General features: G+C 44.5%; 1 protein-coding gene across 1 annotated transcript; it reads right to left on the minus strand.

The window, feature by feature from the left end:
- Positions 1–13,459: 13,459 nt before the first annotated feature.
- On the minus strand, positions 13,460–18,660 carry DBI (diazepam binding inhibitor, acyl-CoA binding protein). Its single transcript, XM_037049892.1, has 4 exons — positions 18,538–18,660; positions 17,350–17,467; positions 15,193–15,255; positions 13,460–13,736 (listed from the first exon to the last, which is right to left on the minus strand). Exons 1-4 carry the CDS (start codon positions 18,544–18,546, stop codon positions 13,663–13,665), a joined length of 264 nt encoding a protein of 87 aa, XP_036905787.1. The 5' UTR covers positions 18,547–18,660; the 3' UTR covers positions 13,460–13,662.
- Positions 18,661–18,693: the final 33 nt, after the last annotated feature.

Raw genomic sequence — 18,693 nt, forward strand, 5'->3', positions numbered from 1 at the left:
CCATAAAGATTCAATCCCTGTCTCTGCTTATTGGGTCTGGTAGGTGACAGACAGCATAAATTCCAGCTTTTCTGGTTTCATATGTATTTATATTAAGTTTGGTTATTTTCTCTTCTTTACCTTTTTCATGTCTATTTGATTATTAGACCTGCCCAAATAACTTGAAGGTAGAGAAAAGTTTCTTCCTCCCTGACATTTGTTTAAAAATTCTTAAAAATCAGTTTGAGAACTCTTTTCCTTATACTATGAAGACAGTGAGACCCCAGTTTAGGATCTTGCTGATGGAAATGTTAAGTCAATGGGTAGAAGGAACAAAAATTACTGCTTAAGAGCAGAGTTCTGTCTACATTGGGCCAGATCAAATGTATTAGAACATTCCCGAGAGTATCATTGCAAGCCAAGGGCATGAAATGTCTATAGTGGTAAAGGTGGCTGCTCCTGCCATCTTGCCACATCAGTGGCATTAGCTGTAAATCCCCACCATCCACAAGGGAAGGGAAAGGTTACTGGAAGGCAGGTCCTACAGTTTGCCTTGTTAGGTGAAATTTGCGAGCCCTATCAGCCATCTAATCCTCACAACCTCTTGCATTATGTCGTGGTAGTGAGGAAAGGACAGAAATCCATGTCAAACTAGATGAAGCAAAAAGGGATGTAATAATTCAGTTATCCAGAAAGGACAGCTTGATACATTCCTCACTGATAAGACAGGAATCTCAGGTGAGTTATTTTTCCCCAAAGTGGTTGCAACAGTGTATGCCATCCCACAGGTCTTTCCTACAATGTGACTTTGACATTTGTTTCATCAGGAAATGGGGTCTGTGCTCTCTCTCTCTCTGAATTTGGGTGGGTTTATGACTATGGCAGAAGTGGTGCTATGAGTTGTGAGGCTAGGGTCTCTCGAGACGCTCTGGGAACCCAGACATTATGCTGTGAGGAAACCCAAAGCCACAGAAAGAGCCAAGTGTCGGCATCCTGGCTGGTGCCTAGCGCTAAGCAGCAGGCACATGACTAAGGGAACTCTGAGATGACTCCATCCCTTCCTCATGTAGCTGCAACCACACAAGCCAACCTGAACAAGAGCCACTGCACCTAGTCAAGCCCAGACCACGAGAATGATAATGAAATTATTCTTATTGGAAGTCACAGATTTGGGGGGTAACTTGTCATAGGACAATAGATAATGTTTTTTTCTTTCCAAATACAATAGCAGGTCACAGCCAGTCTGTTGAGTCACATGCCCACCCTTGGATAATCACTGTCCCTCAAGGAATGGAGTTCAGTGACCTAGCTTGCCATCTGCCCGTTCCAGTATACTCTCTTCCATTTCCCTGTTAGCATCATCTCGATTTTATTTGGGTTGACAATGTACTCAGTATCTCTTGTAACTAGGAATGGATAGGTGCTTAAATTCCAACCAATGGCAGAGGGGTGTGTAGTTCTCTAGGGAAAGATTATGTGTTTATTTCCTATAAATCCACATCATCTTCTGTTGCTGCAACAAGTCACCACCACCAAGTAGTTAAAAAGAACACAAATTTATTGTCTTGCAGTTTTGGAGGTCAGAAGTCTCACAGAGATCTCACTGGGCTAAAGCCAAGGTGTCAGAAGACTGCATTTTTCCAGAGGCTCCAGGAATAATCTGTTTCCTTGACTTTTCCAGTTTCTAGAGCCTGTCACACGTCTTGGTTCATGGCCTCTTCCATCTTCAAAGCCAGCAACGACCAGCTGAGTGTTTCTGACATTGCATCACTCTGACATGGACTGTTCTCCTTGCTTCTTCCACATTTAAGGATACTTGTGTTTACATTGGGCTCACCTAGAGAATCCAGACTTGTGTACTTATTTTAGAGTTAGATGATAAACAACTTTAATTCTCCTTTACCATGTAACCTAAGATATTCACAGGTTCTGGGGATGAGGTACCACAGATTCTTAGAGGGGAGGAAGTGCCCTTTTGTGCTTTCTTCCTCCTTTCTGCCCCCTTTAATAGACTCATGGTATGTCCACCTCTGGATGGGTACTGTGTTGACAGCCTACCAGAACCACCTTTTGGCAGTTACTCAAATGACAGAGGAATTGTTATCAGAGAATTGGGGAAGGAATACTGGGCAGGCAAAAGCAACAACAAATACCCCCATACAAGTGCCTTCTATAATAATGCTACATGATCAACAGCCACCAGACTCAGGAGCTTAATTTATTTCTCTATGTCTAGCTCACAGGACTTCAGTTGATGGTGGTTCTTCCAGGTTTGCCTGGGATTGACTGGTTTTAATTTTAGGCTATAGATTAGGTTCAGTTGTGCACTATCTGGTTCTCATTCACCTGGAGCAGCTGCTTCTTGGGAATATTCTCTTCATGGCAAATGACAGAAATACAAGATGGAAACCAAGGCAAGTCAGTACATTTACAGCTCTTGCTTATATCGTGTCTGAATCATGACATTTCATGATCAAGTGCAGGGTCAATAATGTGGAGATGAGTACTCTGTCCATTCTACTGGAGGGTCTTCAAAGGGACACAGCAAAGGGCATGGCTATAAAACTTCTTTACAGAGAGAGTGCAAAGGGTTGAGACCAAAATCATCCAATTGACCACAGTGGCATAAACCAAACAACTCCCCTCACCAGTGGGGAAGATTTCTCAGATTTTCTTTATGTCCACATGATCAGAATAGATACTAAAGGATTTTCTTTTCTTTCCAGTCTTTTAAAAGATACTTCAACATACGTAAAAATGCAGAGACTAATATAACACTTTCTGAAATCTAATCAGGACCCCAATCCAGTCAGAACATCAATTTAAAATTTTTTTCTTACTCAAAAGAATCCCCTAGATTTGTATCCTATTCTTTTTCTACTCCAGGAACATAAACTTACTGAGGCCCTCAGAAAACTATAAATACAGTAGTTTCTGTTCCAGAATTTGGATCTCATACATTAAAGTTTTACTGTATTTACTTTATATGGACACAGTTTTGACTTATCACAGTACTAATCTTGACTTATCGCTTAGGAACTACATTTGGCTGCAAGTGAGAGTACCCTGAAAAAAGGTGGTTTACTCTCACAGAAAGAAGTCTAAAGGTAAGCAGCCCAGGGATGTCAATACTTCTTCAAAGTTGTCGGGAATCAGGATCCTTCTATTTTTATGTTTCCACACTCAAGTTCTCTCCATGATTCAATATAACTGCTGGAGCTCCCTCCATTATGTTTGCTTAGAATATCCTTTTTCTCCCTCATTACTGTATGTATATTCTTCTAAAATTAGTGACTTTATTAGAAAAAATGACCTTCATGAACCAAAGAGAATGTCCTTTGGTCAAGGGCGTGAGTAGTGGAGCTGCATTTGTGACCTAGAACTTTTCAACTCCCAAGCCTATTCTCTTTTCTAGATTATTGTTCTCAATTTTTCTCTTCCTCCCTATAGCAGAACTTTATGTCCAAATCCTTTGCCATGAAACTCTGTAGTGTTTCCCATTGGGGTAAGCAGAGTGAATATCCATGACCTGTTGACTTCAGTCTTGACTTTGAAATTTGTTTTGATTAAAGAAATGTGAGCAAATATGACCAAAGCAGAATCTTTGAATGTGTGTATACATCTTGGTTTGACTTCTTGAATTTTCTGCAATCTTCCACGCAGAGAACATGACCAGATAGTTGCTAGTTCAGGAATGGGGAGATATGTGGGACAGACCTGGACCAAAAACTCAACTTGGATTCAGGTTCAGCTAATCTCAGGGAAGTCTATCAGGGTCATAGATGAACTGCTGCAAACTCATGAATAAGAAATACATGCTTATTTTTATAAGGCAGAATTGTGGGGATTATTTGTTACAGAGCATTATAATAGCAAACAACTAATATACTCACCAGGTTGGTCAACTCAGGAGAGTTAAGAATAGTGTTTTATACTTTTTTTCTGTTGAAAATGACAAGAAAGCAAGTTATATCAATATGAAAAGCTGAGGGTAAATCTGGCACTTTATATAGTTGAATTTAGAACCCAGATCATGTTGCAGAGGAATTGTGTTTCTTCCTATCACTTACTTCTGTTTTTTTGCATATTAACATCATTTTTTTTACTATGACACATAGCTTCTCTCATGCCACTGGGGAAAATGGCAGCAAGCAACTCTAGCTGATAATGTCCTTACAACTAGAGGTGTTGGGAATGAGTTTGTTTGAGAGATGGTCAGGTAACCCAAGAAATCATTCTTCCTTGTTATTCACTTTTTAAAAATCATTTTTTATTTTCAATTACAGTTGACATAGAATATTATATTAGTTTCAGGTGAAAACCCCAGTGATTAGACATTTAATAACATACTAAGTGATCATCCTGATAAATCTTATACCCATCTGACAACATACATAGTTATTAGAATATTATTGACTATAGTCCCTATGCTGTACTATTCTGTTACTACCAATTTGTACTTCTTAATCCCTTCACCTTTTTCACCCAAACCCCAAGTCCCTTCCCATCTGGCAACAATCAAATGCACTCTGTATCTGAGTCTGTTTCTGTTCTTTTTGTTAATTAATTTATTCATTTTTAGATTCAATTACTGATACATATGCATTTATTGTTCATGCTTTTATCTTTTTCTTCTTCTTAAAGAAGATCCTTTAACATTTCATTAATACTGATTTGGTAGTAATGAACTCCTTTAGCTTTTTCTTGTCTAGGAAGTTCTCTCTTTTTTATAACATTTTATTTATTTGTCTTTAGTACAGAAGGGAAGGGAAAGAGAAAGAGAGGGAGAGAAACATTGATGAAACATCAATGAGATGAAACATCATTCAGTTGCCTCTCATTCATGCCCCATCTGGGGAAAAATCCCACAACCCGGGCATGTGCCCTGACTGGGAATCGAACCAGCCACCTCTTGCTTTGTGGGATTACATCCAACCAACTGAATCACACTGGTCAGAGTATCTGGGAAGCTCTTTATCTGCCCTTTCATTCTAAATGATAGCTTTGCTGGGTAGAGTAATCTTGGTTATAGGTCCTTGCTTTTCATCACTTTGAATATTTCTTGCCCTTCTGACATGCAAATGTTCTGCTAATAAATCAATGGCAGTCTTATGGGAACTCCCTTGTAGGTAACTTAACTGCTTTTCTATTGCTGCTTTTAAGATCCCTTCTTTGTCTTTAACTTTTTGCATTTTACTTATGATGTGTCCTGGTGTGGGCTTCTTTGGGTTCATCTTGTTTGGACTGTCTGAGCTTCCTGGTCTTGTATGTCTATTTTCTTCACCAGGTTAGGGAAGGTTTCCATCATTGTTTTTTTAAAATAGATTTCAATTTTTTTGTTCTTTCTCTTCTCCTTCTGCAAATATTGCAAATATTTTTATGCTTGAAGTTGTCCCAGAGGATCCTTGTACTGTTCTTATTTTTTTGGATTTTTTGTTGTTCTGATTGGGTGTTTTTTACTTCATTGTATTTCAAATTGCTGTTTTGATTCTCAGCTTTATCTACTCTACTGTTTACTCACTGTAAATTATTCTTCATTTCAATTAGCATATCTTTCATTTCTGACTGGTTCTTTTTATGATTTTCATGTCCATGTTTATACTGTTTATGTTTTTTTCTAAGTTTGTCTGCTCCTCCCCTACATTAATTGAGCATCCTTATAACCAGTCTTTTGAGCTCTGCATCTAGCAGCTTTCTTGTCTCAATTTTGTTTAGTTCTTTTTCTAAAGTTTTGTTCTGTTCTTTCATTTAGAGCATGATTGTTTTTGTCTCCTCACTTCGGCAGTCTCCCTATGTTTATTTTCATGTATTAGGTAGACCTGTTACATCTCCCAGTTTTGGTATAATGGCCTAATGTAGTAGGCATCATGTAGGGTCCAGTGGCACAACCTCCCTGTTCACCCTGAACTGGGCATGGCAGGTGCTCTCCCCCTCCATGTGGCCTGAGTACACTGTCCTGTTGTAGTTGAAACTTGATTACTTTGGCACATCAATGGGAGGGATTTACCCCCAGGCTGATGGGCTGCCAGAACTGGCTGCAACCACCATGGAGGATTAACTGTGCAGGAGCCAACCCCATAGAGCAGGACTTACTTCAGTGGAGCTCTGGTGCCCACTGAATCTGCTCTTGGTTGTGTCCCTTGTGAATGTGGTTGGATGATGCTTCAACATGGTTTGAAGCTGTCTACTGGGTGCCCTGGTTCTGGGGCCTCCTAAGAAGTACAGGCCAAGATCAGCCACTGTCTATGTTTTGCTTGGGGCCACTCACTTAAGCTACAAAGTAATATGCAGATGGCTGCTACTTGTCCTGGGCTTGTTGGTGCCTAGGAGAGGCCAAGCTGTAAACCAAGTCATGCTGCCTCTAGTACTGGTGAAACTGGAAAGGCTGGTGGTTGTGCTGCTCATCACTACCAGAATGAAGCAGAGACAGAGATTGAATCTTTGTGGTGCTTTTTCAGATGGCCAGTGATCTGAGAAGATGGGAGGTTATGGACCCTACAAGACTGTCTTACATTTCCTTTCAAGCCAGCATTTTTTATAAGGAGGAAAACATGTAGGTAAGGGATTTGGAATTCAGGAAAGAGGTTAATCAGATAAAAGCTGCAGTCTGGCAATTCTTCTAACATCCTTTCATCCACTAACCGGTGATTTTCTATCTGGGTCATGTGACCTGTGTCCTGGGTGATTTTCTTTATCTGTGTCCTGGGCGGCAGGATGTCTGTCTCTCCCTGGAGTGCAATGGCTCAGATACCATCTTGATTGCTTATGGTATCTTCTAGAGCACAGAAGTAGAATTGCATATGGTCTCCTGGAGTTGGGGTTGACTATACCTTCAGTTCCTGAAACAATAGCTTTCTACATGCTTTAACTACTAGGTTTATCGACTATTACCTAAAACTAAAATTTTCTATCTCCTAAGTTCTCCCATCACTGGGACTGGGGCCACTTAGCAAGAGGTACACATCAGGCTGAAGCCAGAATCTGCCTTTTTGAGAGGTTTTAGGAAACTCTGAAGCATGAGCCAAGACAGGCTATTCATTTGGAAAGCCACTTGAAACAGCTTGGGAGGGCCCACAGTTGGTGGGGCAGAGTCTCAGGGAATCACCAGGGCAGGGAGAGCAGTATGAGCCAGGTTGATGGAGACTTAGATATGACCCACCTGCTAGGTCTGTGCAGGAAGAACTCAGGAAAAGAACAGTGGTCTCTGTCATACTTCTGTTTGGGGAAATACTGCCCCTTCCAGCTCTCACCCTAATGTCAGACACTTCAATTTCTCCTTCTATGTCTCTAGTGCCTTTGAGTTGTTGCCCCAGTGATGGAACTCAGAGGCAGTAAGTCAGAGTAAGTCTGCATGGGCCCTTTAAGAGGAACTGCCTAGCACTCTAGAAGCCCTTGGTCTCACTGAACCAAAATCTTTGCTGGTTTTTACAGCCAGAAATTATGGGGACTTCTCTTCCTGCCACTGGAACCCTCAGCTGGGGAGCCTGTGGTGGGGCTGAGACCCCTCTCTCCTAAGGGAGGACCTCCAAAGCCGAGATATCCATCCCAATTTTTATCTGTCGCGTGTGTGTGTGAGACCAGCCCATTCTACATCTCCCACCAGTCTTGATGTGGCTTTTTCTCTAAATCCTTAGTTGTACGACTTTTGTTCAGTTTGATTTCAGGCAATTATGAATGATGGTTGTTCAGTAGTTTAAGTGTAATTTAGATGTGATTGTGGGAAGATTTGAGTGCTGTATTTACCTATACCACCATCTTGACTGGAAGCCTTCCCTAAGATTTTCATGCTGGGATCCTTAGGAAAAATAGTCTCTCCTATACACTTCAGTTCTGATGGGCTGATTCCCCGAGAATAGGAGAGGAGAAATCATTCTTTAAAAGAAGGGATTCTATTCCAGGCAAGAGGAACAAGAGATATATAACTTAAGGTCAGGGAAGTCTGTGATACCTCACTAAAACCTTTTAAATCTTAAAGCTCTAAAAAGATTAATCCATTCTTTATTCATTCAAACTCTTTTGTTGATTAATAGTAGCTATTATAGTAGCAGCTATTATGTATTCATTTTTCTTTTGTGTATTAGACATTTATTAAATCCTCACTCAATTGCACAACACAGAAATTATCCCTATTTTATACACAAAATATCTGAGGCTCAGAGAAAATAAGAAACTTGCTCAAGGTCACAGAGAATAAAAGTGGCCACACTGTGATTCAAATTCAAATCTCTCTGCAACGCCCATGTTTTTTCCAGCTCAGCATATTGCTTGATGAACTGACAGCATCCCTCATGGTCATGCTTAGGCAAAATTATGTTAAGGGCCCAGGTAATCTGCCCCTCCATCCCCCTTCTGATTTACAGTCCCTTCCTTCTTCCCTTCCTCCCTCCTTCTTTCTTTCTCTCCTCTTTCTTTCTTTCTTTCTTTCTTTTTCTTTCTTTCTTTCTTTCTTTCTTTCTTTCTTTCTTTCTTTCTTTCTTTCTTTCTTCTTTCTTTCTTTCTCTCTCTCTTTCTCTTTCCTTTCTTTCTTTGTCCTTTCTTTCTTTCTTTCCTTCCTTTCTTCATTTTTCCTTTTCCCTTTTCCTTCCCTTCCCTTCCCTTCCCTTCCCTTCTCTTTATCTTTTATTTTATGCTGATGCCCTAGAGCTGGTAGTTGATTTCTCAATTTGGATGCATTGGCAGCAAACCAAGCTCTAGTTTGTTTATGCTTTCAACCTGAACTGTGCCGACTCCTATAACTTTAAGGACCCTGGTCTCTAATAGAGATGAACCTAATCAAGTATTGTCAACAGAGCCCTCCAGGCAATGGTGTCCCATGTACTTGACAGAGACTTCCGGGGTCTTCTCTTCCGGGAAGAGACTAGCCCACCGGCAGCCACATAGGGGTCACCAGGCATATTCATTTCCTAGTAATGCCACAGTGAATCACATCAACTGGGTAACTTCAAACCACAAAGTTTACTCTCCCACAATTGTGGGTGCCAGAAATCTGATTCAAGGTATCAGCAGGGTTGGTTCCTTCTGGGGACTCTGAGGGAGAATCCACTCCGTGCCTCTGTTTAGTTTCTGCTGCTGCTGCTGGTAGACCTTAGCTGTTCTTGGCCTGCAGCTGCTAGTCCAGTGCCTGCTCTCATCTTCACCTGGCCTTTTCCTCTGTGTGTCTCTGTGTCTCATACCTACCCCTTCTTTCTCTTATAAGGACACCAGTTATTGGATGGGGGTACATCCTAAATTCAGAATGATCTTATTTTGAGACATTTGCGTTAATTACATCTGCAAAGATCCTATTTCCAAATAAGGTCACATCCACAGATATGGTGTATGCGGGGCCTATGGCTTGAGCATACCTTTTGTGGGGACACAATTCAACCCACTACAGCAGGGTATTTGGGGGCCCTATAAGTTGCCCCCTTAAGGCTAACTGAGATTACTTCCTCCCCACTGAGTGCAAAGTCCTGTGCTATGTTTGACGTGTCACCAATTTCCTTAGAACTGGGGTGTCAAACTAATTTTCAACAGGGGTCACATCAGCCTAGTGGTTGCCTTCAAAGGGCCGAATGTAATTTTAGGCCTGTATAAATGTAACTGTGCCTTAACAGGTAAGAGAGAGCTTGGGGCTGCCATCAGGTAGAAACAAGGTGGAAGTTTGGATTCATCCCACAGGCCTTGTGTTTGCCACCTGTGCCCTAGAAAGACTTTATGGGGGGCTATCTTTGCAGTGGAGACTCATGTTCATTCATTGCTTAGCAAAGATACTTATCAAACATTGTAAAACATAAGAAAAAGCTGTAGGTCTATTAATTCCTGGTCTTCCAAGGATTAAGCTGCATCTAAGGCAGGAGGGCTATTGCAAAGCAGGGGCTAGTGTGGAGGGGACACTCCAGGGCACTCCTGCTGCACTGTGGTTTGTGGTTTATAGCCCTTTCAGGGCAAGGATGGCACCCAAGTTATCTATACTGAAGTCTCTTTTCTTGCTTTCTGGACTATTCTTAATTACCCCAAGTCCTTTCAAAAGACAGGCTGTGTGCAACCATGCAAATAAGTAAGGGAAGAAAGTTCTCACTTCTCTTCCCTGGGAGCTGCCAAGGGCAGAGGTCTTGTCTTTCCCTGATCTAGGTCACAAAGACACAGCTTCACTACAGCCTGCTTCTGCTGGGTGTTCTCATCTCCAACACCTGTAATTTAATTTTAAATATAATTAATCATATGGCTGCTTAAACCACCCCCATACAACTTCCCAGCCTGACTTCATCAAGGCACCCACCCCTAGGACCTTCTCTTCCCCCTCCTGTGGCTTTCCTTCCTGTCTGCACTGGGCATGTGACCTTCTGCTCAATCTCATTTTATTGGTGAAGAAGCTAAGGCTCACAGAGGTGACATAACTTGCCCCATGTTTCTGTAACTTCGGCAGTGGCTTTTCCATGTCCCACAGGCTGTCTGGTTTCTGATCTATAGCCTTGGTTGGTGTGGAAACATCCCAGGGAAAACCACATTTTCCTGCATGATGACCCCCAAATTATTGGAGCACTGCTAAGGTGGGGAGCAGCACTTTGTGCTCCCAGGGCAGGACCTGTGCAGACAGTGGGGAGGGAAGTCCTGATGCATACTAAGAAAGATCTCCAGGTTGCCAACTGTTTGCTAGGTAATGTGCTAAGCACTTTACCTATCTTATCAGCCCATTTTCCACATGAAGTGTGGCTCCAAAAAGATATGTGATTTAGCACCTGAAAGGCTGAAGTGGGATTCAAAGGTAAGTCTGTCACCGTAGCCAGATTGGCCATAAAAAGTACCACAGGGATGCTCTGGGCATCTCAAAGAGGAGAGGATGAAGTGTGCTCTACCCTGCTCCCCACTGCCTCATTTGTTCCTAAATAACACCCTGTGAAACACTCCTGAGCTACCTGGACATCTGCAAAAACCATAGGAGTAGGCCCAGCCCCGGAGGCTGCTGGGGGCTAATCTCAGAACACCACAGGAGCATTACTTCCTGAGAAACTGGTACTACTGCTTTAAAGTGATTGGCGGGTGGGGGGTGGGGGTACTGCCCAAACCTGGCAGAGCCTCAGAATCACCTCAGGGATTTAAAAAAGTCCCCCTCCAGCCTTGGAGATGTGACCTGCTTTTCCAAGCCACTCTTCAGGAAGTAGCTGCGTAGCAGGTGAGGGATTTCATAGCACTTATGCTAGCCCAGTGAAATGGGGGTAACCCTTATCATCTGACTGACAGGGGAGGCACAGAGCTGAGTGGCAGCCAGTGATCACTAGAGGGAACGTGACTAGAGAGGGTGAGCAGGGCCTTCTGACCAGAGAGCCCTGAGTTTGGATCCACTCACATCGCAGGAACCTTAATTTCCTCAGTTGATTAACAAGCACAGTAATCCCCATTATACAACAATGAGGGGTAGTGCCACCTCAAGGCACTGCGCGGTCAAATTTGAGAAGCAAAGCAAAGAACCAGAGGGGGATGCCTGGCCCTTCAGGTTCTCAGCAAATAATGGCCATTAATTAGAGGCCACACCAGAGGTGGGCAGATGGGCCTTGGAACTAAGCTTTTTCTCTCCCACAGTGGTTCTCCCCCATCTGCATCCACAAGAGGACTATTGGGTCATCATAATATGATCTTAGCACAGTCACTGCTGAGCACCAGAGCACACTGTCTTTATCAGGTCTTCCTTCTCTGAGTCTGTCCTGCAGCAAGGCAGTGAAACAGTGCCTGAGCACGTCTGCCAAACCCTGGCTGCCTATAGGGCAGAATGATGGGCAGGTGCTTGTCCTAGCCACACCCTCTTGTTACCAAAGGGGTGGCAATTTGTTCCTGAACTCTGTCCTTTACTCCTATAGATACTGCAAAGGATATTGTCAGGGACAAGAGTTGGTTTGAAAGTTGGTGGGAGAAAAACTCCTGATGAAGTGTCGCATACAGGGTATCCACTCTATGCCAGAAGGTCCTCACAATCTCATTTAATGCTCATCTTCATCCTCCTGGGAGGTGTGCTTAGGCACCTAGAGCCAGGTCTGTTTGAACTTCATTTAAGGTTGTTTATCTTTGGTTCACTCCTGAAACAGTCAGTGACCAAGCAAAGATGATCCAGATATGGGTACAAGTGAGTAGCTGTGGCTTCCTTCTGCCTCCGATGTTGCTCGGAGATGGCAGAGTTGAGAGGAGAGGACTGCAGACTTCCTGCCTCGTAAGCCCTTGTCACATCTGTGCTCAGGAAAGACTATCTCCCACATAAATGACACTGCTACTCAAAGTCACCTTACTTGGGACACATGTTAGGGCTTTGGACCTTGACCCCTTTGTTTCATTGGAGCAACCATCCTCTCTACACCTGGGCTGCCTAACCTAGTTTTTCATGGACAGGCTGAGCTGGAAGGATCACTGTTCTCAACAGCTGTCAACCATGCACTTCCTACTGGCTGTCACCTATGGTCAAATTCTGTACTTTGCAATTTTGTTATCAAGACTTTGCACTACCTAGACCCATTTAACACAGGTGTGCCATACTAGGGCCATACCAGTTGCCCTCCTTGCTGTTTCTCCCACTACAGCATTGGTCATGCCGGAGAGGTGTTGGAAGGGAACAGGCTCCTGAACTGGGGAGATCTGCACGTGAATGCTAGTTCTTAGTTTTTGAGTATTCACCAGCTGAGTGATCTTGGGCAAGACACTAACTCTCCGACCTCACTGTTCTTCTGGAGTGAGGTTGAACTGTATAGGACAGGGCACAGACTTTAGAGGGAACTGAAAACTGCCTGGCTTCAGAGAGCTTCTCCCTAATTCCTTTCAGCCTCAATGACCTCACCTGCAAATGTACCCTTACCCTCCCATTTGCAAAATGGGAACAGTATTATCTGCTTTGCAGCACTGTGGAAGAGACTGAAGGGGAACATCTGGCAAAGAGGTTCTGACAGCTATCTTTTTCTCTTTTCAACAACCTACATAATCCAGAGTCAAGTTCCAGTTTTTCTTCTCTGCAGCCTAACCCTTTGTCCTTCCTGGGTCTTGATCTCCCTTCCCCTGCACAACTTTGCCTGCCCAGCTATCTGTGGCCAGGCTTCCCCTGAGCCTCCAAGAATGCCCCATGGCAGATGTAGATCTCACTCCTTGCTCTGGATCTGTGGACTGGTTGGACCAGAGACAAACCTCAAACACTTGTCAGCCCTGCCTTCCTCAGATCTCGAGGCCAGCAATGTTTCTGATGGAGGGATTAAGTACCTGCAGACTGAAGGCTCTACCAGCCCGCCTGATGGGTGGAGCTAGAACCAGGAGGCAGAAGGAAGTAGAAAAGGCCACTCCTATAACCCTTTTCCTCCCCACAGGAGATGAGTGTACTCTAGGCCTGGATCAGGTGAAATCGCTGGCCTCCCACTCCTAGCACAGGACAAGGGCTCAAACACTTCCAGACAAAATCTAGAAAAAGGGAGTGAGCAAGTGACACTGGGACAGCGTAAATTATTTCAAGAAACCAGATGACGGAAGATTTAAAATAATAAATGCAGTTTTAATTGACCTAGAGACAAAAACTACTCAGGAAGGTAACCGTTTCAGCTCCTTAATCTGTTAGAGCCATGGCCTGAACAGTGTTCAGGAAGAGGACTGATCCGTTATTCCACTCCATTGGCAGCATTGGAAAAACAAGGGATGACCACCAGTTTAGACAAAATGCATGGCTGGCAGCCACACCTAGATCCCATACTTCTTCTTCAGCTCCTCTACTTTGTCGATGTAAGCTTTCTTGGCATCTTCCTTGGAAGTCCCTGTAAGGAACCAACAGACTGTTTGTCAGAGGGGCAGCATGGCAGAAAAGCAGGAGCCTTAGAGCCCCAGACAGCCCTACTTTAATGCTTGGAGGCTTGGTTTCTCACTGGTAGAGCAGGGAATCCTACTACCTACACCTCAGAGACTTGGCCAGGATTTGATGTAAAGTATTTGAGAAGCCTGGCTCACAGTGAATGCTCCATAAAGCACTGAATCAACGTGTGTGGCTGTTCTGAGGCCTGCCAATGGCTGCTGGCCAAGCATTCCCTGTTGAGTGGTTAGCCTCAGCATCAGGAGAAAGGCTGGGCTCTCCAGACAGGCAAGAAGGCCTAAAGTGAGGAGCCAAGGTAGCTTTGCCAGTCTTGCCGACTCTCACGGTTGGCTTTGCCCTACCAAGTATTTCTCTGTTGGGTTCCTAAGCTGGCAGTGAAACAGCAGAGCGAGGCACTCTCTTCTTTCCAGAGAGAAGCTACAAGAAAAGTTTTGAGAACTCTGAGCAAAAGCAGCTGGCTCTTAGAGAAGAATGAGCAAATTTTTGCTTTCCTGCTGCTGCATAAGAGACACTGAATACATTCTTCAGACACAGTAACACCTAATTTCCTGGATTCCACAGTGAAGGAGATATACTTGCTGGGAAATAGAGCGCATCTGAAGTGCTAGAGAATGCATGGGGCTTGAAGATGGTATGGAAATGCCCAATGAAAACGGAGAGTCAGATAGGTCAGATGGTATGGAACAGATAGGCATTCCTGTTCCAGTTACTTACAAATCCTAGGAGTGTTTTTTATTGTATTCTGGTCCTTTTTGAATTCAAGTGTTTCTCATTTGCAGGAAGACAGAGAGCTTATTCAGAAACTAGCTAGCAAGAACACAAAAGCTTGCAGGCACTTCAGCGCCAACTTTTAGGGCTTGCTGCCGCAGGTGGCACGTGATTAAGTCGGAGCTGAGACACTTCTTGGCTGCTGTTGCTTAGCATATAATAGCTCCATTCACTGAGCCTATGAGTGCCAGAAGCTTGCCATGCATTAGCTCATTCCTTTCTTTTTTGTGTGCCTTTCTGGCTGAAAGGGAACTAAGGAGGGCTGCTTGGGCTATGGGGTCACCGCCTGGCCTTGTGGGAGAGAGGAAGGTGTGAGCAGAAATCCACTTCTTATTCTGAATGTATATAAAGTCCTCACAAACTATATAGTCTTCCAATCTGCTTCTCAGTGGCCTGGCCCCTGTCCTTCCTCTCTAGATAGTACAACTGCTTGGAGATGGTGCTTTTGGAAAAGGCATTAATGATATTAGGAGAAAAAGTAGGTGGCCCAGTTTCTTTCCATTCTGACACAGGTCAAGCTGGTTTCTAGCATGTGCCTCATCCTCTCTGTTTTCTCTCCTCACCCTTGCACTCCATAACCAAGAGTATTTCATTACTAGGCTTCACAAATGAGGGAAACTGATTAGAACAATTACCTTTCAGCTCATTCCAGGCATCCCACTTGGCCTTGCCTTTGAGGTCCAACATCCCAGGCCGTTCTTCAAGAAGAAAAGGAAAGACATTAGATCTCCTTCAAGTTCTAGTGGAAAACTTTTTCAACTCTCTTGCCATGAAAGACATCTTTTATTACACCTACCCCTTTTATACTCTGTTATGAAGTTAAACAGGCCTAGGACAGTGTACAGAAATCCAAATTTAACATCCAGAGAAAGTAAGAGGAAAACTGTTCTCATTACTAGAGAGTCCTTATTTTCTAAGTTAAGTAATTCCAATACTTCTCCTTTAAAAAACTGTATTATACTTTAATTAAACAAAGCAACCCCCCCAAACAAACAAAACATAAGCACTACATCCATGCACATGGCTTAAAACCCAAATACTACAAAGGGGAATAGTATAAAGTTTCCCTCCCACCTCATTTCTCTGTCTCATGCATTGTTATTTTCAGTTATCTGGGTGTCCTTTTCTGTGAACCATATGTTCACATCCTCGCCCATTTTTTTACCAAACTATTAGTTCATTTCTTGTTGATTTGTGAGAGTTTTTTTCCCCGAGAGCAAGTTTTCTTTAAGTTATACCATGACTTTAGGCTTACACACTTGTTACCAGTTGCACTTGGGAAACACATGCACTTCTTCCCTGTTGACCTCATTTCCAGACATGCTGAGAATGGAGACAAGGGGGACAATCACAGTGCTCACAGCCTGCACCACTGTGTCAGTGGAACATCACATCTTCCTAAGTGATTTCAGGGACGCATTCCCAGGCTACCTGGGAGAAACCGCACCTGCAGTCATCAACCAAATCCTAGAGTAGCACATCCCACCAGCCCTTCTGCAATGATGGAAACATGCTACATTTGCATTATCCAACTCAGGGGCTATTTATCTCTTGCGCAACTGAGCTCCTGGAATGGTAGTTTGTGTGAATAAAGACAGAACTTTTGACTTTGATTTAAACTATTTTAGTTTCAGTTTAGGTAATGATATGTGGCTAGTGGCTACTGTATTGGCCCACGAAGTCCTAGAGTGTGCCGATACCTCCCTGATAAAGAAGTGATAGATTCCCAAGCCAGTCTACCTATCTTCCTATAAAAGCAAGGCAGGGCCAGTCTCTGTGAAAAATACTGCCTGGTTGAAGAGTATCTCAGCTACCCTGGCCACTCTTTCTTCATCTCTCCCTCCCCTTCCCAGGAGGATACAAAACTTATAAACCCACTGAAAGACTCACCCTCGCCATAAGAACTTTCTCAACTCAGCCCTTCCTGTGAACCGAAGTTTGATTTGATTTTGCCCAGACCCTTACCTAATCTCTGGGTACCCTCTCATATATATAGCTAGCTGGTAGCCAGCCCACTTGCTCCATCCCAACTGCAGTGGAATTGGGAACCATGCTCATCCTCCTGAACAGAAAGGCGAAGGGGTGACCTTTTGTGGTGCCATGGCCACCACCTCTGAGTCCTTGCATGGACTGAATTGTGCTGTTGCCTCAGTATACACTTGAGTTTCAAGGACTTTGGGGGCAGAGTGAAAATTGGCCAAGGCAGAAAGGGCAGTATTCTACAATGTGGTATATTCAAACCATGGCTTCAAAATCTGTACCAGGATTTTTCAACAGGGAACGGTCATCAGGAACGGTTTCAGCCCAAATCCTCTGACCTGCCCCAGGAAGCCAGCTGCTCCTCTGCTCCTGATTTAGGCTAGGCCCCACTGCCAAGTGCTCTGAGACTTTGATCTTGCCTATCTATGGTGGAAGCAGTATGTTTCAACAAAACTATTACTGAGCTGAGAGTCTGAGGGTCTTCCAAGCTGGGGTCTTTTGCTTCCTCCCAAGTAGATGGGGAAAGCTCTTGATAATCAGTAAAGTCCTTTCAAAACTATGATTGGAATTCTGCTACCAGAGCTATCAAGAAACAAGAATAGTACAGGGTCTGTAAACCAGGAACATGTCTCTGGGGACCCTCTCCCAGCTTAAATCCCTGGAACATCATGAAAAATTACCATGCCCCACCCAAAGAATAGGGCCTTGGTGGTTCTGAATGAGGTTCCCACAGCTTAAGAGTTCCAGCACCAATCAAGGCTGCTGAGTTAGGTTTGATGAACAGTGGCCCTCCCAAACTCATCTCCGCATACCTGTATTTACGTCACCCACAGTTGCTTGTTTGTAGCGGCTGTAGATGAACAGCATCTCATCATCTGCTGGCTTGGTCTTGAGGTGCTTAACCTCCTCAGCAGCTTTGTCAAACTCAGCCTAAATGCCAGAGAGGGGTATGGCCAGAATAGAGCTCAGTAATGGGGATGCAGGAGTTTCAAAGGCCTTACTCCTGTAACGCGGGTGAGGAAAAGCAGCGCTCCCTCAACTGTCTCCCCATTATCTACACAACAGGTCAGCTAGAAAGATTCAGTGAAACAAAGATGGGAGGCACATAGGTTCACTTATTTCATCAACAAATATGTAAAGGGAGCTCTCACTATACCAGGTGTCAGGTACTGGAAATACAGTGGTGAAGGAGACGGGCTAAGACTGCCTGAAGTGAGAGCGTACTGGGCAGGAAAAGAAGCGTGATCTACTGCCTGGCCGCTACTAGGTCACACTGGGGAATGGCTGGGGTCCCAGTGAAGCCCTCTCTGTGGATAGGGATGGCACGGGTGCTTGAAACAGCTGAGAAGGCGGCAAGTTATGAGTACAGCAGGGTCAGCGGCCCGAGTCTGTTGGGCCCCTTCCCCTGGCGTCCGGAAATCCAGCGCCAACTCCTGTCCCAGTGCCGGGCTGGAGCGAGGTGAGGGAGAGGAGACAAAGGTCGCTCCACACAACTCGGTCTCGGAAAAGCATCTACATTCAAGGAACGGAAAAGCCTCTGGGGTTACTTCTCTCTCGGCACCCTCCCCTTCACGCACGTTGGACACTGGGCCCCTATTTCTCCTGACCTCCAAGCTCAGCCACCGCCTCTTGCTTCCCCCAGTCTGCATAGCGTCCCTGCTCCCGTCCAGTCCTTCCTGGTGGTGGACCTCGGTCCTCTTGCTCCTTCAATCCATGCGACCCCCACGTTTAGAGGGTCTCAGACCCTCAGACCCTCACTGCTTCACCGCGAAGCCTACTCGACGGGCAACTTCCCAGCAGTTACAGTTTGGATAGCGGTTTTGAGATTCTCAAACCGGAAAGTTCCGCTCAGAAGGCTCAGTCCAAAGAGCTGGGCATGAGTCCAGGAGGAAAAGCGGAGCCGGGAAGAAAAGACCTTTCAGGGTTCTGGTGCGGGATAGTCCCGACACCGGCTTCCCGCCCCACTGCACTTTCGTAGCCGGGCTGGGCACGCGTTATACCTGAGACATGCCGGCGGGATTCCAAGGAGCAGGCGGAGGCGAAGAGCTGAAAGAAGTAGCTGAAGGCTCGACTGGCAGCGCTTTCGCAAGCGCAGACGCAGGCCTCCCCAACCTCGCTCAGCGAGAGACGGACAGCCAATCAGAAGCCAGTTCTAT

The sequence above is a fragment of the Sturnira hondurensis genome, unplaced genomic scaffold (genome assembly GCF_014824575.4).
Source record: "Sturnira hondurensis isolate 20B ecotype Veracruz unplaced genomic scaffold, ASM1482457v3 Scaffold0006496, whole genome shotgun sequence".
NCBI lineage: Eukaryota > Metazoa > Chordata > Mammalia > Chiroptera > Phyllostomidae > Sturnira > Sturnira hondurensis.